Source organism: Tursiops truncatus, chromosome 20 (assembly GCF_011762595.2).
Source record: "Tursiops truncatus isolate mTurTru1 chromosome 20, mTurTru1.mat.Y, whole genome shotgun sequence".
In the NCBI taxonomy this organism is placed as follows: domain Eukaryota; kingdom Metazoa; phylum Chordata; class Mammalia; order Artiodactyla; family Delphinidae; genus Tursiops; species Tursiops truncatus.
The window spans coordinates 29891284-29914875 of record NC_047053.1 but is presented as its reverse complement, the minus strand read 5'-3'; the positions used below and the strand labels follow the sequence as shown (position 1 = coordinate 29914875).

The 23592-nt window shown below is 34.3% G+C and overlaps 1 protein-coding gene across 3 annotated transcripts in view; it reads right to left on the bottom strand.

Moving 5' to 3' along the window:
- The window catches only part of MED13 (mediator complex subunit 13), a 95110-nt gene that overhangs the window by 31629 nt on the left and 39889 nt on the right, over positions 1-23592 (bottom strand). For all 3 annotated transcript variants that reach the window (XR_012328783.1, XM_073798346.1, XM_019945402.3), the window contains 7 exons: positions 13596-13809; positions 12478-12559; positions 10349-10470; positions 8113-8203; positions 7766-7980; positions 7288-7484; positions 5644-6560 (listed from right to left, as the gene is read on the bottom strand). Coding sequence is in view for 2 of the 3 variants with exons in the window: in XM_073798346.1 (XP_073654447.1) it covers positions 5644-6560; positions 7288-7484; positions 7766-7980; positions 8113-8203; positions 10349-10470; positions 12478-12559; positions 13596-13809 (1838 nt within the window). In the remaining variant the exon portion in view is untranslated. The remainder of the gene's footprint in view (positions 1-5643; positions 6561-7287; positions 7485-7765; positions 7981-8112; positions 8204-10348; positions 10471-12477; positions 12560-13595; positions 13810-23592) is intronic.

Here is a 23592-nt window from a genome sequence, read left to right as displayed (position 1 = left end):
TGTCTTCAGGGATCTTACAATCTTGTGCAGGAGAATGCATGAAAAATAATATAATTGTATATTATGACAAGTGCCAGGTCTCTATACTGAGATCTGGTGGAAAGCAATGGTTTTTAGAATATATAATGATTTTTAAGAGTGATCATGAAGGACAGATAAATAGATCAATAGAAGTAAACATCCAGAAATAAAACTTCACATTTATTGTCAACTGATTTTTTTTGCGGTACGCGGGCCTCTCACTGCTGTGGCCTCTCCCATTGCGGAGCACAGGCTCCAGACGCGCAGGCTCAGCGGCCATGGCTCACAGGCCCAGCTGCTCCGCGGCACGTGGGATCTTCCCTGACCGGGGCAGAAACCCGTGTCCCCTGCATCGGCAGGCGGACTCTCAACCACTGCACCACCAGGGAAGCCCTACAGTCAACTGATTTTTGACAAAGGTGCCAAGACAATTTAATGGGGAAAGATAATCTTTTCAACAAATGGTTCTAGGACAATTGGATATCCACATGCAAAGGAATGAATATGGAACCCCTTCCTTACGTTATATACAAAAGTTAATTCAGAACGGATTAAAGAGCTAAATATAAGTGCTAAATCTATAAAACTCTTAGAAAAAAACATGGAAGTATATCTTCATGACTTAGGATTAGGTAAAGCCTTTTTAGATATGAAACCAAAAGTACAAACAACAAAATAGAATAATACACTGAACATCAAAATTAAAAACTTTTCTGCTTCAAATGATACCATCAAGAAAGTGAAAAGAGAACCCAGAGAACAGGAGAAAATATGTGCAAATCATAATCTGATAAGGAACTTGTATCCAGAAGATATAAAGAACACTTATAACTCAATAATGAAAAGACAAAAAACCTAATTTAAAAATGGGCAAAGTATCTGAAAAGACATTTCTCCAAAGAGGAAAGAGAAATGGGCAGTAAGCACATGAAAAGATGCTCAACTTCATTAGTTATTAGGGAAATGCAAATCAAAACCACAATGAGATAATACTTCACAACCCAATAAGATGATTATAATAATAATAAAACACACAAGGACAAGTGTTAATTAGGATATGGAAAAAGTGGAACTGATTGCTGATGGGAATGTAAAATGGTGCACTGCTTTAGAAAATAGTCTTGCAGTTCCTCAAAACGTAAAACAGTTATCAAGTCCACCTAAGAGTAATAAAAACGTATGTTTACACAAAAACTGGTACACATATGTTCATAGTACCATTATTCATATCAGCCAAAGAGTGGAAACAGTCCAAATGTCCATGAACAGGCGAATGGGTAAATAAAATGTGGGATGCTCATAAATGGAATATTATTTGGCAATAAAAACAAGTGAAGTACTAACACATGCTACAACATGGATAAATCTTGAAAACATTATTCTAAGAAAAAGAAGTCAGTCACAAAAGACCATATAGGATATGATTTTATTTATATGAAATGTATAAAAGAGGCAAATCTACAGAGACAGAAAGTACACTGGTGGTTGCCTAGTGCTGGGAGGGAGTGGTTGGAGGAAAATGGGGAGTGATTGCTAATAAACATGGGATTCCTTTTGAGGATGATGAAAATGTTCTAAAATTGATTGTGGTGATGGCTACACAACTCTGTGAATACTAAAAACCATTCAATTGTACACTTTAAATGAATTGTATGGTATGTCAATAAAGTTGCTTAAAAATGAGTGATCATGGAGTGGTGTAATGATGGGGATGGGCAAAAATTGGGGGCAATTTTTACTTCTACTTTTCTGTATTGTTTAGATTCTTAACTTTCTTTTCAGCAAGTATGTATTTTTTATAATTGGAACAAAGCTTTTTCTATCTTGAGAAAAATAAACATTACCATTAAATTATACAAACTACAGTTTGTAGACTTTTAATTCCTTCAAACAAATATTTCAACGCCTTGGCCATCTATATGCCAGGCACTGTTCTAGGTACTTGGACATATCAACAAACAAACAAAATAGACAAAAACCCTTTCTCTTAAACAGAACTTGCATAGGCTGAACTTAATGGAGAGATAATTAATAAATTATACAGTATATTAGAAGGTAATAAGCAAACACTATGGGGAAAAAAAAAAAAAGGAGCAGGATGGAGAAGATGACTTCTGACAAAATTTAAAAAGACAAGAGAGTTACCCATGTAAATACTTGGAAGAACAGTGTCCCAGGCAGAGGAAACAATCAGGGCAAAGGTCCTAATACAGGAGTTTGATACTATTTTATGAAGCTGTTATAATTGAATGAGAAAGTATTCCAATATTGCCCATTTAGGTTTTGCAGCATTATTTATTTTAATGTTGAAATTTTAAATTGAAATATAAAGATATTTCTTTTTTGTTTTGAATTATTTTCTCAATATAAATTCTTAGGATGAAATTCATCTTTATGGCAGCAGAGTAATCTGTTTACATCAATCTTTATTGTTATAGAAAAAATGCACACAAGGTTAACAACTCAATATTTTCTATTACTTGGCAAATAAGTTGGATATTTTTTTTTGAGGTATAACTGACAAAAAAATTAGTTATGTTTTAGGTGTAAGAAGTGATGATTTGTTATCTGTATATACTGTAAAATGATCACCACAGTAAGTCCAGTTAACATCCATCATCATACACAGTTACACAAAATTTTTTTTCTTGTGACAACTTTCAAGATAAGCTGGATCTTAAAAACAAATAATAATAATAAAAATAAACAGAATACCACTAATGCTGCTGCTGCTGCTATTACTACTACTGTTACTACTGGTAATATTTGAGTACTTTGTGCCAGGCACTGGTCTGTTTTATATGTATTAGTTCATTCGATCCTCTAACACTGAGGTAAATACTATTATTGACACTATCTCAAGAAACTGAAACAGAGGTTAAATAACTTGCCCAAGGTCATAGTATATAGTGATGGAGCCATGTTGCAAACCCAAGTAGTCGGTTCCACAGCCTATGTTCTTAACTACTATCTATGGCTGAAAATAATCCTGCCGTTTTTTTGAAAATCTATATGACATTTATTTATACCTTTTTCTTTAAAAATTTGATCCTTGAGTATACTGAGTTTGATGAATCATCAAACTATTATCATGAACAAAATGTAACCACTGGTCCATGCATAGCCTTATCTTATTCACAAATTTTCTTAATAATATTATGAACAACTACGATCTCACTGCCCAAGAAGCACATTACTCAATCTTATTAAGTGCTTCTCCCTATCTTATCCCTCAGCTTTTAAGAATTAACCATCATCCTGAATTTTATGTGCATCTAGAAAATACATTTAGTTTTGCCTGTTTTAGAACTTTATGAAAAAATATCTCACTATATACAATCTTCTGGGACTTGTTCCCTCTCCCTCCCCTCAAAACTTTTACCAAGATTCATCTGTTACAAGAGTTTTACTCATTTTCAGAGCTTATGTAACATTCTATCTGTACTATCATATTATCCATTCTCCTGTCAATGGGCATTTAGAGTATTTTTACTTCAACCCTGTATTACAGTTTTAGTTCTCCAAGTAGTCTATAAGCAACTTAAATATAGGATATCTTCATATCTTCCAGAATACCAAGCACATTGTTTTGCACGTGTCCAAAAATGGCTGGATTAGCAAATGACATAAGGAACCAAATAAAAGTTATTAAATGGCATGTATCACCTAAGAACAAAAATTCTTAACAAAAACCACATTCTGAAGAAGGCTAACTTTCTGCATAATTACCAAAAGTTAGGAAAAAGTTAATGAGTGGTATACTGAGACATCTTTTTAGAAATACGTTTCCCAGTGGCTATGCCTGAAAAAAAACCCTAAATGATGACTTTAATAATGGCAGCTTATATAAATTCAGTACTTACTATGTGCCAAGGATTGTGTTAAGCAGCTCATATGTATTAACTCATTAGATCTTTATAACTACACACAAGTATTTGACATGGATGACATTTCTCTCCTTCTTCAAACATTTCCTATACTTAGCTACCAGCACAACACACTCTCTTGGTTTTCTTCCTACCTCCTTTGTTGCCTATCCTGGATCCTCCTCTTCTCCCCCATCTCTAAATGTCAGTTCCATCCTTGGACTTCTCTATCTAGAGTCACTCTCTAAGTTTTTTCATCCATCTCCATAGCTTAAAATACTGATAACTTAAAATACTGATAACTCACACACAACATTTTTTAATCTCTAGCCCCAACTACTCCTCCGAATTTAAAATTCGTTTCTCCAGATAAGTACTTGACCTTCTCCCCCAGTTGTTCCCCTCCTCTATAATTAGTACCATCATTCATCCATTCGCTCAAGCTATCCTTGATGCCTCATCTTTCCTTATATCAGCAAATCCTGTAGGTTCTATTTCCCAAATATGCCTAGAACCTACTACTCACATCTCTATTGCTTCCAATCTTGTCTAAGGTACTGTCATCTTTCACCTGAACTACTGTAACCGCCTCCTAACTGATCTATCTGCTTCTACTCTCACCTTCACCACCCACAGCACAACAGCTAGAGTGATCTTTTAAAAGAATAAACAGTAAAAGGATCATGTTACTTCTCTGCTCAAAACTGTCCTACAGCTTCCCGTAACTCTTAGAATAAACTATAAAGGCCTTACTTACATGGTACATAAGACCCTACATGATTTTGGTGCTCGGCCATCTCTTAGCCTTCCAACTCCTAACAGTCTCCCCATCACTCAATTCATTCCAGCAACAGGGCCTCCTTACAGTTTCTCAAACATATTAGGCACACTACTCCCTCACAGTCTTTGCACTACCTGAAAACACTCTTCTCTCGGCCACACAGCTCACATTCCCCCACTCTATGTAGGTCTTTGCTCAAATGCTGTCCCTCAGTAATATCTTCTCTAAACATACATCTAAAGTAGCATATTCTTGTCTTTTTCCACTCCTTTACCCTGCTTTTCCGTCAAAGCACTTGTCGCTATCTGATATCATATAATTACTTATTTTCGTTTATTTTGTTATTTTGAGAATTACAGGCTCAAAAAGGGCAGGAAATATGTTTGTTTTAATACTGTACTTCGTAAAAGAACAGTGCCTGGCACATATTAGCTGCTCAATAAATAATGAGTGATAGAATGTTGAATAAATCAGACAACGAGTAATTTTCTGCTAATTGACATGTGCAAAGTACCTTTTATAGTCCTACTCAAGTACATAATTACAGACCTCTAATAACCATACTTCTGTTGGTGAAATTAAACTGCTAGGAAATTCTCCCTTTAAAAATACCATTTTTTTTTTTTTTTTTGGCGGTACACGGGCCTCTCACTGCTGTGGCCTCTCCTGTTGCGGAACACAGGCTCCGGATGCGCAGGCTCAGAGGCCATGGCTCACAGGCCCAGCCGCTGTGCGGCGTGTGGGATCTTCCCGGACTGGGGCACGAACCCATGTCCCCTGCATCGGCAGGCGGACTCTCAACCACTGCGCCACCAGGGAAGCCCTAAAAATATCATTCTTAAAGGAGTTTTAAGTCCAAATTTAAGTGTCTCTATCAGCTACATGGGAAACTGCCTTTAATACCTTTTCCTAAGAAAGAAAAGTCATACAACTAAAGGAAAATAAAGAGAAAAATTATTCCATTAGCATACTTACCATTTCTTTTGGACCAGGGGTGTAAGCATGAACTTTTCACAAGTGCTTCATCAACTTTTCCTCCTGACATGTTATCCATGAACTGACGCCCATGTTCTAATGCAAGGTAGCAGTCATTGCAACAGTCCCGCTCTTCAACACGTACCCAGTTGTTAGTTATACCAATTTTGGGAAAAGGATCTTGGTCTGCAGCTCCAAAAGGTGAAAATAAATTAGTGCACTGATCTTGTAGCAATAATATCAACTCATCAGGCAATTTTTCAGATTCCTTTAGTCCTCCATTAACATGTTCAGCAGAAGTAGCCCTGAGAGCTTCAAAACGTTTTTCTGCTTCTTTGCCACATTCTGTGTTGCGTCCTATGATATCTAGTTCATCTTCAAGAAATAATCCTGAATTGTTTCCAAATTTTCTGTTCATGACAGCACTGAAGCCACAGGTACACCTATACTGTGCTTCCTGCGTTGGATCTGGAATGTAAACTCCAACATCGGCACCCTTGATATTCATGTTGCAGACACAGATACAGCAACTATCAAAGTTACAGTCTTTAAACAAATTCATAACTGATTCTGAAAGAATGAGGTTTACATAAAGACTGTGTGCTTCAGGGATGGAAGGAACAGTTGCAGGTTCAACAGAATTAAGGGGTCTGCACGTGGATGGGGTGGAAGCTGGTGAATATAAGTCTGAATTTTCATATTTGACTGAACCTTGAGCACTAGCTGGTCCACCAGCTCCACGAGGAGTCCTTGGAGTCCTTGGAGTCCTTGGAGTTGGAAACCTAGGGGTAGATGGAGAAGGAAGAATTCCTGCTCCACTGTTACTAGGAGGTGCACTGCTAGGAGGCATCCCAAAAGAAGCATGAGTTTGAGGTGTATAAGCAGGGCCATATTCTTGATCCATAGTACTTCCATCACTAGTGTCACCAGGGCAAAAGAGAATCAAAAACATGCATAAAGGAACATATTAGTAATGGGAAATACAACTAAAAATGTCCCAAATGTTTTTCAATAACACCAAAAATTATGAAAATACGATTAGTGCAAAAATTACAAGTACAATTAAAATGTATTTTTGGTTAGTACATCCACTCTAGGTGATTGTTGTGTGGTGAGACCCAACTAACTAGTTCCATTATAAATAAAATTTGTATACACTCTTCCACACCTAGACATCCACAATTACTATCTATATATTTCTTGTACTACAAATACCCATACTTCATTGATTCTAAGATGCCACTGTTTAAAAAAAACAAACCCAATTTTAGAGATATTTATGTGTAAAAAAAGGACAATGGCAATTCTAAGATGTTACGAATTATAAGACACCCCAATTTCAGAGATACTTAAATATAAAAAGTGTGTGAAATACGGCAAATGTACAAATGAGAGTGATTAGGATTTCAGACCAAAATAAAAGGTGCTTCCAAAGACAAAGTTGATTGGTCTTTAGTGTTCCAATACTTTAATAACCATACCGAACAAACACCATTATAAGCTATTAATCAGAAAATGATTTTTAGAACTTTCAAAAACCAGTATCTTTTTTCCGGGTACCAACATACTAGGTGCTTCTATGAAAAAAATTAAAGCTATACAAGCATTCATATACTATACCAATACTATACATTTAAATCATACCCCTCTTTGATGAATGGCATTGTAGGCCCTGAAGGAAGCAATTCCAATTTTCCAACAGTCCAACTCTGACGGTAAATACACTCTTCTGGCAATTTGATAGCAGGCAAACACTGGCTTGGTAGAGTTTTTAGAGGTGCAAACATGGAACATCCCACTAGAACTTGACAATTTTCAGGCTTATAGACATAAGAAAAATCCTACAATATAAAGACCATGACTCTTAGCATCTTATTTTCCAAGGGACAAAAAAAACAACAAACTGACTCTAGTCCTTTTTTCCTGTCTTTAAACAAAATAATACAATGTAAATGTAATCCTACTCTTTTCTTAAATGCATTCTTAATAGTGTCACCATAATTCAAATTTGTTAATAACGAAATTAGAATCACTAAGAAAGGATTTTTGAATCTAGCAATAAACTAATTCTATACAAAAATATAGGAAGTGAATTATTTTTCTAGAAAAATAAAATACTTACTTTAATTTCAGAAGGTTTTGGGCTACAGAATCCTTCATCAACCTCAATTTTGAACTGTGCTCCTATACTAGAACTATTTCCTTCTAGAACAGTTCCTCCAGGTGTTGTATCCATACTACCATATTCTTTATTATTCATATTCATTGGGGAAAATCCCATAATATGTTGTTCCAATGATGGTGGTGTAGGATACATTTTATGAAGATCTGCAGTGCCTATATTTAATAAAACACACATTTTAACATAAGACTAAAAAGAAGTTACTCTGTGCTTAAAACAAAGCGGTGGAGAACTTTGTTGAGATTAATTTTGCAGATTTATCTGGAACACAGATTTGGGAAGCTTACTTATGCAAGATAATGGGTCCAGATTTCCTGTCTTTGACTCCTTGCAGCTGGATTTATCATCTGATCCATTCGCCGATTTTTTAGATCCAGGCTATTAAAAAACACACACACACACATATTGCTCTGAAATTTAAATCCAACGTGATCAAGACAGTAATCATTCAGAGTAACTTGAAAGTAGAGCCCATTTGTGCTAGAGCCAAATATATACAAGATACAATTTAAAGATACAAAATAATTTAAAGACATAAAACACATTTTAGGTAATCAATAACCCAGATTAGTTTTTCTACTGATTTGATAATGCTCCAAATAACAGAGGAAAAAGTTCCTTCAAGAAAATGACCAATACTTTCAAAATACACAGAACAACCTATTACTTAAAACCTATTAAAAAAAAAAAGTAAGAAAACCTACTATAAGGGTTTGTAATTAACATCAGAATTGCCTCTTAGTAAAAGATACTCATAAAGCATTTGTCCCTTTAAATAAAAGACATTAAAGATTCCTATATAATCAATCACCCCTCCAAATTCTTGTTTACACTTTTACCTTGTTTAATAATCTTCTTGCCCTGCAAAAACGCTACAACAGGTAAAACTAAGCAAAACTTCAGAAAGATCTCATACGACAAAGCAATAGGATCCCTAACTAAAGGTAGTTTTAATACATCGAACAAAACAAGTTTTAGAATCTCTAATCTGTCACCAGTGTTGTTAGAGCTGACAACTTGGTTCCTTGTCTCCTGTTAGCCACCTTGTCTTAGATATGTAGACTGAGCTCTGATCACAACCTTTGACCTCAGAAGAGCCACTGCTGATACGTGAATGGTAGAGAAAGTACAAAAGTATCAAAGTATTCAGGGATATATTCACCTAAAATATACTATATTACGGGATGTGGAGTAAAAGTTTATGTATAGTGATATCTGCTTTATGTCACTTAATTGAAGAGACCAAATGTACTATATAAGTTTCCAAGCTATCTTTATGCAGATGAAAAAAGAATTCCCTTTTATAATGCAGCACCCAATTCATTAATTTGCCAGAGACTTGACATTCTAGGGAATCTCATTTTAAGCTTTAATTTCTTTTATCTTCACCTTTCCCTGCAAATGGATGTTAAAGATTAAGCATTACTTTTTCTTCCTCTTTCATTATTATAGTATGTAGGTGTCTTATAATAATGGCTGTGAAGCCAAACAAATTCAGAAGAAGTAGTATTCCTTAACAAATTGACAAGGCATATAACTTTAATGTTAATTACTTATTATTCTCTAATTGAGTCAATTTTTCGGTCATTTCTAAAACTAGAGGATCAAAGATTAGGTTAATAATTCTGCTTCCTCGAAATTGAGTCATTTGTTGAGACGTGGATGCATCTAGAGACTGTCATACAGAGTGAAGTAAGTCAGAAAGAGAAAAACAAATATCGTATATTAATGCATGTATGTGGAACCTAGAAAAATGGTACAGATGAACCAGTTTGCAGGGCAGAAGCTGAGACACAGATGTAGAGAAGAAACATGGACACCAAGGGGGGGAAACCGCGGTGGGGTGGGAATGGTGGTGTGCTGAATTGGGCGATTGGGATTGACATGTATACACTGATGTGTATAAAATTGATGACTAATAATAACCTGCAGTACAAACAAACAAACAAACAAAAAACAATACTAAACTTTCTTTGGGTTATTTGTTTGCAAGTATGTTAATATAAATGTTTCAGACATTACATGAAATTTCTAAAAATCTTATATGTTCTGGTATAATGTTATAAGTCATAATTCTAGTTATTAAAGTAATAATAATAATTCTGCTTCCTAAGGACTGGAGAAAAAGAACATACGGCAGAGCTCAAATTAAGCTTAATTATACATGTCCTTCAAAGACAAAAAATAAAGAAAAAAACCCCTCAAAGTTTATAGGTGACATTATATCAAGAATGCTCAGGGAATTCCCTGGCGGTCCAGTGGTTAGGACTCTGTGCTTTCACTGCCGAGGGCCGGGTTCAATCCCTGGTCGGGATTCTGCAAGCCAGGCGGTGCAGCCAGAAAAAAACACAAAAAAGGCTCAAACATGAGGTTAAAAAAGGACACCAATTAATTTCTTCCAAAATATATCCTATTGTTCAGGGCTAAAACATGGTATTCAAGTCACATATCACTTCTGAAAAATAAACTTATATAAAATGAAGGAAAACAAATTATAATTGTAATCATTAATAAGATACTCACTGTCAGTTCATCTTCATCAGAATTAAAAAGATTATCAAGGTCAGTATAAGAGACAGCCAGGTCTGAGTCATAAATCAAACTGGTTGATGGAGGACGGGCATGACTAGTAGGGCGTGGAGCATCTACATGTGTCAACCAGAAAAAAAAAATCAAAAATTCTACTACTGACCAAATGGGTATTATTCTATTTATTTAAGCTAGACATATAACTTTATAAGGGTGTTATGCAATAAGAAATGGTGACTTGTTTAAAATTTAGTTCATAGAAATAAACTTTTAAATATATGGTCATACCTTCCCCAGGAAGCTCACCAAAGGCTATGTAATCCATAACACAGCTAAGTAATCTACATTAATAATATGTCAAATAAAAATATAAACACTATCAGGACAACAGAATTAAACAGAATTAAACACACACACATTTAATTTTTCTATCTTCCTGAAATATAAAGGAAGCACAGATTCTCTGGCTCTTGAGTCAGACAGACTATTAATTTGAATCCCAACGCCAACACTAACAGTATGACAAGAATTAAATGTGACAGAATGTAGATAAAGCACTTTTGCCCAGTGCCAGGCACTTAAGTACTCACTTAAGTACCCCTTAGTTAAGTTTCATTTCAGTTCTAAAATTTTATTTTCCTTTTTTTCCCCCCAGTTTTAGTGGAAAAAATGACTTTAGAAAAAATAAAAATACAAATGAAAGTTAAATTCCTCTTACATTCCCACACAAGAAAGAAAAAAAAGAAAGCAATTTGGTGTATAAACCTTCCAAAGCATCCTCAGAATGGTTAAACAACTTGAAATAGCCCTCCCTTTCAGAAAGGTGAAAGTCACTTTCCAAGTGCCTCTGCACATTGTCCTAAAGATTCACTAAAGCAGTAGTTCTGAAATTTTTAGAGTGTGTAAAAATCATCTAGGATATTTATTAAAAACCAAGATTTCCCAGTTTCACTTCAAAACATGCTCCAGAATGTGGCAGACGGTCCACATTTTGAGAAAGCCACACCACAGGGACAACTACACATTTCCTATATCCTAGGGTAGGTAAACAGGCTAAAAAACCCGAATTGTTAACTCACTTTAAGCTACTTAGAACCACTGACCACTAAATTTATTTCATGAAAGACCATCTCTTCCTTATTCAGATGGACTTTTTTTCTTATTCCTGTTTTTGGTTGCACAGAGCCTGACTGACCTTCTCTATTTATTCCAAATACTAAAACAAAACTTTGCCCCTAAAGACACATACCAAAGGACAACTTCTTCTGCCTCCATCAAAAATTAAATAGATCTTGTAAAAGAACTAATATATCATGTCTCTCTATTCTATTCACAAGTAGCACAAGTCAGACACTTTCAAAGTGGAGTCTTCACCACTGTATCTCCAGTGCCGAGAACAGTGCCTACACATAACACGTGCTCAATAAATATTTGTTAAATTAATGACCTCAGCAACAGTTCTTCTAACTTGGGGAGAGGGGGAGAAAAGGACAACTAAATTACAGTAAAGTCTAATTCATAAATTGAGTTTTTAGATCTGAGAGAGATATCAGGCAATGATCTTATCCTATCCCTTCATTTTACAGCTGAAAATTATTTTTATTTGTTAAAAAAGGAGGGACTTCCCTAGTGGCACAGGGGTTAAGAATCTGCCTGCCAATGTAAGGGACACAGGTTCGATCCCTGGTCCGGGAAGATCCCACATGCTGCAGAGCAACTAAACCCGTGTGCCACAACTACTGAAGCCCAAGCACCTAGAGCCCATACTTGACAACAGAGAAGCCACTACAGTGAGAGACCTATGCGCCGCAACAAGGAGTAGCCCCCACTCACCGCAACTAGAAAAAACCCACACACAGCAATGAAGATCCAAGGAAGCCAAAAATAAAAATTAAAAAAAAAAAAAGGAAAGACGTTCCAACAATTCAAAACAGAATTTCTATCACCTAAACTTGCTTCTCCCAGTACAAGATAAACAATAAATCCATCATTTTAAGATAAGTCCCTTTCTATGAAACATATGAATTATGCAAAAAGGAACACTAAAAGTCCAACAATGTCAGATTACTTTGGAGTAACAATCCTGGAATGCAGTATTTTAAAAAAGAAAATTAAAGTTTTACCTTGCTTGATAGAGGGACTAAATAATGACATAGCATCTTCTTCGTGTGATAACACTGTTACACTAGATGGCACATCTTCTACCTGCACACAATATTACATATTAGACTGAAATACATATTTTACCAATAATAAAATATACCAACTATTGAGTAGCTATGTATCAAGCATTCTGCTGGGTGTAGTACAGACATCAATAACTCTCACAACTAACCTACGTGATAAGGAAATAGTACACTCATTTTACAGACAAAAAATAGTTCTAAAGATAACCCAGGAAATACAGCTGATAAGTAGTGGAGCTGGGATTTCAACCTAAATCTGCCAAATCCCAAAGTCCATGTTCTTTCTACAATACCTACTGCCTTCCCAGATACTACTGTTTCCACATTTACAGAAGAACAAAATGTCAAGTACCTGGCACACAGTAAGGCTAAATAAAACTTTGTGAAATGAATTCTTTGTATTAAACATACTATTGGGTCCTTTTTGCAATTTTACAGCTTTCAATTTCCAATTTTGTATTTACGGCAAAATTCTTATCTAGCAGAGTTATCTTAATAGATTTCTCTGTCCTTAATAGATCCTCAAATATTTGATTTTTAAAATTTTAATCAAGTAAGTATTTGTACATCTCACACTTTATTCTCGTAACAATTTACTTTCAGGGGCACTACAGGTTCTTGATTCACATATTCAAAGTATCATGTATTTTTTTTTTTTTTTTCAAAGTATCATGTATTTTATAAACTCAGTGATGTATATTTTACTGCAATTTTGAAAACTGGTAATTCACTTACAGCATAGTTTAACTCAGAATCAAAACAGTTCGTCTACCTAAATGTCCTGATTTCAATATAACAGAAATTAATGCACTCTTTCTCCAACCTCAAAACTTATACAACAAAAAATAAAGATCTTTTCATTATCAGAGACCAGCTACAATTTCAAGCCCATACAAGCTCTTAAATTATGTACAATGTGCCTAATTTACCTATTTTTAAAAAATGTTTTTCTAAGTTAAAATGATGATTTTTTTTTTTTTCCAAATACAAGTGTGGTACTATATGCAGAGCTACAGATCATCAGTGACACTCTGGTGTACTTTGATTTCTCTTACCTTGTGTTTTTTTCCAGCTTCTCTCTCATTATTTTGTCTATCTTTCTTATCAGGAAAAAGGAATTCCTCATCTCCTTCAACAAATGCATATGGATCAATTTTAGGTTCTTGTTCTGAATCAGATGCTATTGCTGAAAGATACTGATTTTTAATTTGATATTGCTGCACTAATTCATCAGAAACTTTTAAAGGTTTCTTACATTGCACCATTAACCTGCATAAAAAAAATAACAATAGAAAATTAATCATATTCTCCATAAAAGTATAACAAATTTCCAAAATGACTTAAGTATCATAAACTTTTTAGAATTATTAAAAAAGAAGAATTATTTAAAGATGATCTAATTTTCAATCCTTCATTTTACAAATGAAAAAACTGAGGCATAGAAAGGTTATGTGATTTACTGAAGTATCAAATTTAGCAATAGAGAAATGCAGCTAAAATCCTGGTCTCATAGTCTTTCCACCAAAATGTGCTGTCTTTTGGTTATCCACTCTGTTCCCAAGTCCTCAATTGCATTAACTTGTCCAAATCCATTCACTTGAAAGGGATTCAAATCTAAACTGTTCCAGCACAGAAACTCTCAAAGTGTGGGCTATACAGTGAGACACTACTTTTATACAATTTATACCTTTATACAATGAAAGTGATTATCCTTTTCCTACTGCCATGAGTGGATATATTTTAAGTTTAAAAAACTTAAGAGCATGACCTGTGTTTCATTAAAATAACATTATTACCATAAATCCAGCAAAACGTTTTACAGCGTCAAACAGAGTTTCGGCGCAAGTATCTCAGAGGTTTTTTACTAATCACGTTGGAAAATCAATTATTAGTTTTTTGGTTCCACATGGTGAATGATAAATATATGTTTATACTCTCCTAAAATATCCAATAAAATGACAAAGGGCAACAGAACAGGCAAGAAGACAACACTGAAGTTAGAAAGATGAACTACTGGAAAGAGACCAAAGAAAGGTGAAATCTACGGCTTAGAGAGGGAAGACAAAAGCAGCTGATCTGCACCACAGAACCCTGGAAATCATCAGGACTTTTACATCTTTGAAGACCAAGGTGCTTAGTGAGTGGGAATAGAGAAATGATTCATTTTTGGTTTGTGCATGACACTTTTAGACTCCCAAATTCATGTTCTCTATGGTTTGCAAAGCTGAGATTCCCATGCTGCCATAATAATGGCAGCCAGGCTTCTAGTCAGATAATGCTCGAAATCCTGCAATGACTATTTTACCCTGAGTAAAAAACAAAGTCCTTATAATATCCTACCAAAGCTTTCCATGATCAGTCTCCTCTTTTCCCCTCCAACTTCATCTTCTATTATTCTACTCCTCCCTCTCTTACTCTTCTCCCAAGGTCTTCCTTGATATTCCTCAAACAGGTCAGACACACTTCTGGCTGTTCTCTGTCTGGAACATTCTTCCTCCAAATATCTGCATGGCCAACTCCCTCACTTCAAGTCTTTAAATGTCACCTTATCTACAAGATCTTATTTAAAATTGCAATATGCCCACTGCCTCAACATTGATCTCACTTACCGGGCTCTGTTTTTCCCTCCATAGCATTTATCTCTTAATATACTATATAATTTGCTTATGTTCATGGTTGTCTGTCACTCCCACTAGACTATAAGCCTCTAAATGTCAGGGATCTTAACTTTGTTTACTGAACTATCCCAAATGCCTAGAAGAGTGCCTGGCACATAATAGGTGCTCAATAAATACCTGCTAAATTAATACATGAAATCTAAAAGCCACACAGGATTGAGATACTGTGTTTGCATTAATAATTCTAAAATACAGTATGCTGTACTTTGAAATAAATCCTCTTTATTCATTAGGAAGTGATACTGCTGCCACTACTTGTCTGTCCTGAGTATCAGGACAAAACAATCATAAGAGAAGTAAGGTTTGGAATCAATAAAGGTATTTGCTAGTTTATAAATTCTTTGAATGACAGAGATATCGTATCTTGTTAATCTATTCACCAATGTCCAGCACTAGAAGCACTCTATACCCTATACACTAAGGTTGAAACAGAGGTCATCAAAAGAATAACTGACATTTTCTAAACATGCTATCAAATATGATATATGTCACTGTTATTTCAATGTACCTCAGATTTATCCCCAAACTAAAATCCCAAGTCTACAAAAACTTTCTTCCATAGGAACATAGTGCTAACATAACTGTCAATGGGCTATATTCTACAATTACCTGTTAGAATAGTTCTGGTCTATAAATGAATAAGCATTTATTTCTTAGAAGAAGCTTTGTACCTCACCATATTAGATCCTAAATGTTTCCTGAATTGTCTATCAGATATCAATGTGAATCTTTTCAAAATAGCATTTCCATCTATTTTGACATATATTTTCTTATTTAATACTTAAAATAACATCATGAAAATAGGAACCAGAGGGTGTGCTCTCTTTGATATGAAAATTATGTTGAAAGAAATCGTCACATGGTGGCAGAGTTAGGGCTGGAAAGATTTTAAGTATGCCAATTCACATAACTATTCATAGGCGAAAAGTATAAGAACCTACCCCCCTCACCCCCAGTCACTAAGCTGAAAGACTACTCTGTGTTGACGTGAGTAAAACAACTGTTTTTCATATTAAGTTGTCCTCTAGCAGAAGCATAAAAACTGCCACACTCTTTATGCAAGTAGTTGTTAAGCTAGTAGGCAGTAACATTAAAAGGAAAAATCCTACTGCACAGGGCTCTACTAGGAATAAAAATGAGTGAATCAAATGCAATACCTAAAGACAACTTTTTGTTACTTTATTGAATGGTTCTCACAGACAGTGGGATATGCAAAGAATTTAAATGAAGTCAATAATATCAAGAGTATCGTCACAATAAATTAAAAATATAAATTATTTACATTCCACATCCTTCTGTATTTAAAACTGATAAAAATAGAAATTAAAATTGCTATTTTTTTAAGAGATGCCAGATTAAAAACTCAAGTTAGCATTTCTTCACTCTCCAATTATATAGTATACATACACTTTTTGTGAATAGGAACAACACACCTCTCCTTTTCTAAAAGGAACTTTCACATATAGCCAAATAGTTAACTACAGAGATAGTTTCAATCAAATATAAAGCTAAATACACACAAACTGGAAAAGAATGATTAGGTACAGCCATGAACAGGAAGCTTTGCAATGCCCACAGCAAACTGAAATTACTTTTACATTATTCATTAACTATATCTCCTTCCTCTCACTGTGACAGTTACATATACTATCCTAGAGAATTTAACATGGCCTATGGCATATGCTTTTATGTCTTTATTCAATAAAAATTCTTCTAGACAAGGTGTGACAATATTTTAGAATTGGCAATTACAGGAGATAAGCTACAGTTCAGGAAATGTTAATGAAGAAATGAATTCAATAAATCTCAAAAAAATTTTAGTAGTAACTTTTCCAGTACCATCTCCAATATTCATAACCAATCCTTAAACTGAGTCAAGCTAGCTGTCAAAAGTACAGCTTTATTGCATTAAAATAAGATATCAAATAAGGAAGACTTAAAGAAAAAAAATCTTAAAAAGAAAAAAAATCTTAAGATTTAGAATACAATAAATCAAAACAAGTTTATTTCATCATAGACTTCTTTCTATGAAACAAAAAATTAGAAACTATCTTTTAGAGATCAAATAATGCATTATATAACTAGATACATACAATAAAAATCTGGTATATACATATTATATACAACATAAGAGCTAATTCTATTGAGGGATATTATGGTTAAGATATCATGATGTATTTTTTATACTGAACAAGACATAATAAGAACTATGCTCAAGTACAGCTCTTTGTTCAGGGTTTAGAAAGGTTCCTTCTGAATCAAGAGTTACAGACTCTTTAAGGCTGGCACAAATTCTACTAAACTAAGTGCTAGACCCTTGAAAAAATATATTTAAAAACAACTGTAATGTTTCTTGGCAGAAATTTTGCTTTCTTTAAAACTTACAAGGTCTTAAGCCACTATTCTAAAATAGATGTTATCATTAACTAATAAAGAAACTAAAAATAATTAGAAGCAAAAAGAAAATAAAGATATTTGCCACAGATGTGTATATCTTGTGTGGGAGATATGCTATGCTCCAGCCCCAACCTCTCTCTGCCCTCCAAATAAATTCTAACAAATTAGAAAAGGAATTTTGCTTTAAAGTAGTTGCTAAAATATTTGGCATCGACTGCTGCACATGAAGTCTAAGAATAAAGGAAATGCTTAGAAATGATGAAGTAATTTCTCTGCACTAGTTAAGCAGCCACGACCATCTAAAACTGAAAAAGAGTACCTCTTTTTAACTACCTATTATGAAAGCCTAGTGCCCACCCCTTAATACCAATCAATGGAAAACTTCATTTATTTATGCCAAATGGAAACTGAGTTGTCACTTAACATAAATAAAACAAAGGTCTAAATTTCTCCTCCATAATTTTCTAAAAAGGCACACATCTGTAGAAGTCAACTACTATAAAGAAACCATTTTTAAATTTCTACTGATGCATTCTTGTCCCTCTGCATTCATTATATATCTAATTGGCCATAAAGTTCTTTAGTCTACTCCACATCTATAAAATCCCTCCATCCCTACCATGTCTTTCTAATTTCCTAATGAGGCCCCTGTATCACCTTATAAATAATATTTTGCCACTCCATTATATAACCCTACCCCACTCTTTAGGTCTCATTTCTCACCATAACACACCAAACCACTAAGCAGCACCCTATAATCTATCCATACAAAACTACATAAAGCTTCTGATCTCCATAAATGGAATTATTCTCCACTCTGGCTCTGCATCCCTACTATATCTTATATATATAGCTGTGTCAGAGAATTTAATACTATTTTCCATTAGACTACAATTTCATTTAAGGCCAGGACCCAAATTTACTTTATACCCCAACAGTGCCTTACAGTATCTTGTATATTATAGAAATTTCAGTTTTATTCAAACTGGAAAAGTGCATCTTTGAGGAGTATGAATTAAAAAAGAAAGATAATCTTCCTAAGAAAGGATAAAGAATATAGAAGTTGCAACAGTCCTCTAATTAACCTCATTAAAATTAACTGCTATATATTTTAAAACATTTTCAAAACTCAAAGCATGGAAAAAGATAATAGAAATTTACAATGACTGGGTAACACAAATTCACAAATTTTTTTATATAAAACAAACCAGGTTTCTGAATGGATTACTCTTATTACCAGAAATATGTTTGATCATATTATATCTTTAAAAATACAGAATGCTTCTACAAAGAATTTAAGATTGTTTAAATGACATTAAGAAAGCGTAATAGTAATTCTTAGAATTTATTTTTAATGACAAGGGACATCATCTGACTTTGTCAACTGGCTTTGCCAACTTGCTACAAGGAGATGACTGACCCTCACATGATATCCCATCTCAAGTAATATTAAGAGCAGGTACTTGAATTAATAAGCTATTCCAACACGATCTTTTTAACTATGAGAAAAAATAACTTTTGTTTTAGCATAACACGAACACTGAAGACCATGCCAGGTATTTTACTGTGATTTGGGGAGACTAAAGCAGTATGGGAGAGAGCTCCCTAGTGAAACTTAATCATTAAACATGTTTGGTGTATCTAATTTAATAACTTTTAACAGAAACTTGAACTCTAGAGTAAGTTATTTGTAACATTAAGGCACCTCAACATTACTAACATTTTGGGCTGGAAAATTCCTTGTTGTGGGGGACAGTCCTATACACTGTTAAGATATTTAGCAGCATCCCTGGCCTCTACCTACCAGATGTCAGTAGCACACACCCAGCTGTGACAACCAAAATGTCTCTAGTCATTGCCAAATGTCACCTGGGGGTGGGGGTGGGGGGTGGGAAGCGGCCAGAAACTGCTCCAATTGAGAACTACTGCCAGTAACTTCAGGAAGATAAAATAAAATCATCTAGATGATTAAAACGTAAGACCAAAACTTCTAACCTACCAAGTATAAAACAGGGGTATTCCACAAATATTTCTCAGTTCATATAGCAGTGAGGACTCTGATGGTTGACCTTCTGTGATATCTACCCTATCCTAATCTAGTATTACAATATGAAAACAAGGATTCTACCTACAAGTAATTTGTGACACAACACACATTTTAGTAACTAGCATAACCAAAACTGTATTCATATTCAACTTTAAAAACAAAAAAACCTCTATTCAATCTTTTATGTCTTCTTTTTATAAGGCAGAAAAAGATGGTGACCAGGAACAGGTAAAGGCATGTATTTTTCTTAATTTACATAATCATGACCCAGAACCATTCTACTCAGCATACACTATGCTTCTTTCTCATTCTTATTCAATGAGAAAAATGCCAAAGTACTTTTAGAACCGACTCTTAAGGTTAAGCTGTATTAACCTCTAAGAGACCCTCATTTCACTTAGATGCTCATGCACACAAGCAGCCAATACACTAACTAAAGTTATGGCTAGAATTCTTAAACCCAATGAATATAATATGTCCATAAAAACTCACTCTTAAAGTTCTTAAAACTGAAAATATTTACATCACTACATTTTTACATACATTAAATAAGAAAATATAACACCTAGAAAGAAATGTTTTAAAATCATAAAGTAATCTAGGACCATATTGTCATTTCATTCATCCAACATTTGCTGAATGTCTATGTGCCTAGGATTGTCTGGGAAGGCGTGCGCGCGTGCGTGCATGTAAGTTGGAAGAACACAGTAGTGCACAAGACCAAGTCCTTGCCCTCATAGAGCTTACATTCTAATAGGGAAGAGACCATTAACAAATATATAATTTCAGATAACTATATATATGGAGAAAATGAAAGTAGTACACATGATAGGTTGTGACTTGGGGATTAAAGAGAGGTCACAGTTTAGGTACTGTGATCAAGGAAATACCTCCTGAGAAGGTAACTTTTGAGTTCAACTGAACAGTAAGGGGCGAGGTATTCCCCCCACCCCGTAATGCAATTCTAAAGGCCATGAAGAATGACCTTAACTTTTTTGAAGGAATAGCAAGAAAGCTGGTGTGGTTAAATCAGGAAGCAAACAGGAGAGCAGTAAATACAAGTAAAGAACTAGGTATGCAGGAGATTGTGTAGAACCTTACAGATGAGGGCAGAAGTATGGATTTTATTCTAAATATGAAGAGTTTTAAGCAAATGAGTAACATTATATTTAACTTACAATGATCACTCTGACTGTTGTATAGAGACTACATAAAGAGAAGTATAGAATCAAGGAGACCAACAGTTTCAGGCAAGAGTTGAAGTTAGCTTGGATTTTTATATTACATCCAGCACAGATTAAGACCTTTTAAGGCTTGCTTCCAAGACATCATTTGCTTTCAAGAAATCTGCTGACTAATTTATTAACTAAGTTAGTCATCTTCCATGATCATAAGGGTATTCTGAAGTCCCTCAATTTCAAGTCCAGATTAATTTTAATTAAAAAAAAAGTCATACTAGAATGCTTTTAAGATTCAAAGTGCTAGATGAAGCACACGGGTTTGTCTACTAAAATAATAACCAAGAAATTTTAAAAGAAAATACATCTCTAACAGTAGGGAAAATGAGAAAGAAGCTATAAATAGATCAGGAATTTTACTTAGTCTCAGGGAAGCTCAAAATCAACGAAACACAGCAGAGAAAGTTCGTGGCTTACAATATGCAAGAGGGGGCTAAGGGCAAACTATATAAACAACAGGAGAGCCAAACTGCCTAAAAACCAGAGAAAACCTGGACTTACATCTCTAGACAGAAATGAAAAAAAGCTGAAAAAGGAGAAACAAAGTGTTCCTATTTTTTTATAACCATTTAAAAAATCGAAGTATAGTTTATTTACAATGTTGTGTGTTTCAGGTGTACAGCAAAGTGATTCTGTTTTGTGTATGTATATATATATTCTTTTTCAGATTCTTTTCCATTATAGGTTATTACAAGATATTGTAATATAGTTCCCTGTGCTATACAGCAGGTCCTTGTTGTTTATCTATTTTATATATAGTAGCGTGTATACGTTAATCCCAAACTCCTGATTTATTCCCCTGCCCCTGCCCCCCAGTCCTGAAAGGGTTCCTTTTCTAAGAAAAATGAATAAACTACCTGGTGAAGGCACAAGATCCTTTTCATCCTGGAAGTTTAGGTACAAGGTCTCCCCTCCTAAACATCCCCTACCCCATTACCATAAAGCAAAGTTTCTGGAACTGATACACAGTTCATTCTAAAATATTTGTTGAGTGAGTTAAGTCCTGCCAATCAACAAGGCTCTGCCTTTATACACAAAATTTCCAATCAGCTCATCTATTCATTCCCTCATTCTAAAATGTGTAAGCTCAAACAGTAAGAAGAAATATGACAATCAGTATAGTAAAGAAAAAGACTCAAAGTAATTCTAAAGGAAAAAAAGTTACAGGACATTAAACAAGGGGTTGCTATTTTAAAAAAAAAAAGCTTAGAAATTAAAAAAACATGAGAAACAAATATTAAGACTTTAAGAAAAGGGCTAGAAGTTGAGGAATCCCCTCCGGAAAAAAAGATGGAAAATGAAAGAAAATACAGAAGTTCAACATCTGAATTCATTCTAGAGGTTCTGCAGAGAATGGGGGAAAAAAATGGAGATATTTTCCAAGAAAAGAGTAACTTCCCAGTGACGGGACAAAAAAGACTTCAAATTGAACCAGCCTTCCTCAAAAGTTCAGTACAAGGACTGAATAAAAGACCACTATGTATACACATATTCTTGCAAAATTTCAACATTCTAAGCTAAAGACCCTAAAAGTTTGAGAGACTGATAGAGAAGGAAATGTAATCTTTGCAAACTACTTGGCCTTGCATTAATAAATAGGTAGACAATTTTAATGAATATAACGGTAAAATGAATATAATGGTTGGTTGACTTTCACCCTTAAAAAAACACTGTAACTGATTCACTTCGCTTTACACCTGAAACTAACACAACATTGTAAACTAATACTCCAATAAAAATTTTTTAAAAACCCACTATAGATAAAAATGCAAAAAGCTTGTGGGACAGATAATAAATATAATCAGAACAACACAGAAAGTAAAGGGAGACCTGAAAAAAACCCTATTTCTGCCCCAAAGTATGTCATACATATTGTGGACAAAGGCGGCAAACCACAGAACAGAGGAAGGTATCTGTAGCACATATAACTAATACAAAATTGATAGCCAGAATATACAAAGAATAATTAGGAGGAAAAGAAAAGAAAAAAAAATGGACTAAAAATGATATCCGAGGCACATATAATTAATATAAGATTAATAACCAGAATATGAAAAGAATAAATCAGGGAAAAAAAGAAACGAAAATAGACTAAAACATATGATATACAGGCCTGTAAACACTTTTAGTGATGCTTAACCTCACTAGAAATCTAAAACACAGTAAGACAATAACAGGCCATTCTGCATGCAGCAGATTAACCAAATTAAAAGTCTCATAATACCAAGTACTGAGGAAAATGTAGAACAGCTATTCCCATACTCTGCTGGTTGATGAGGGTGTAAACTAGTATAGTTTGGAGAGTAACTTGGCAACAACCCTTCATGTTGAATATCGACATACCCCGTGGCCCAACAATTCCACTTTTTGCTGTATTCCCTAGAGGAATTCTTATATATATAAGTACACAAGGAAATGTGTACAAAAAGTTTACTGCTACATCCTTTGTGAAAAATTGAAAATAACCAACATGTCCATCTCAAGAGAGTAGATAAATTATGGCATATTAATAACAAATACTAGAGAGCAAGTAAAATGAATTGACTAGAGCTACATGAATAAAAACATGTATAGAAATGATAAATACCAAATTCAGGACAGTGGAAGGAAAAATGGAGGAAGAAAAATAGTACACAGGGGTTCTAACTGTATGTAAAATTCTTAAGTTTGTTGATGGATAAATGTTATTATT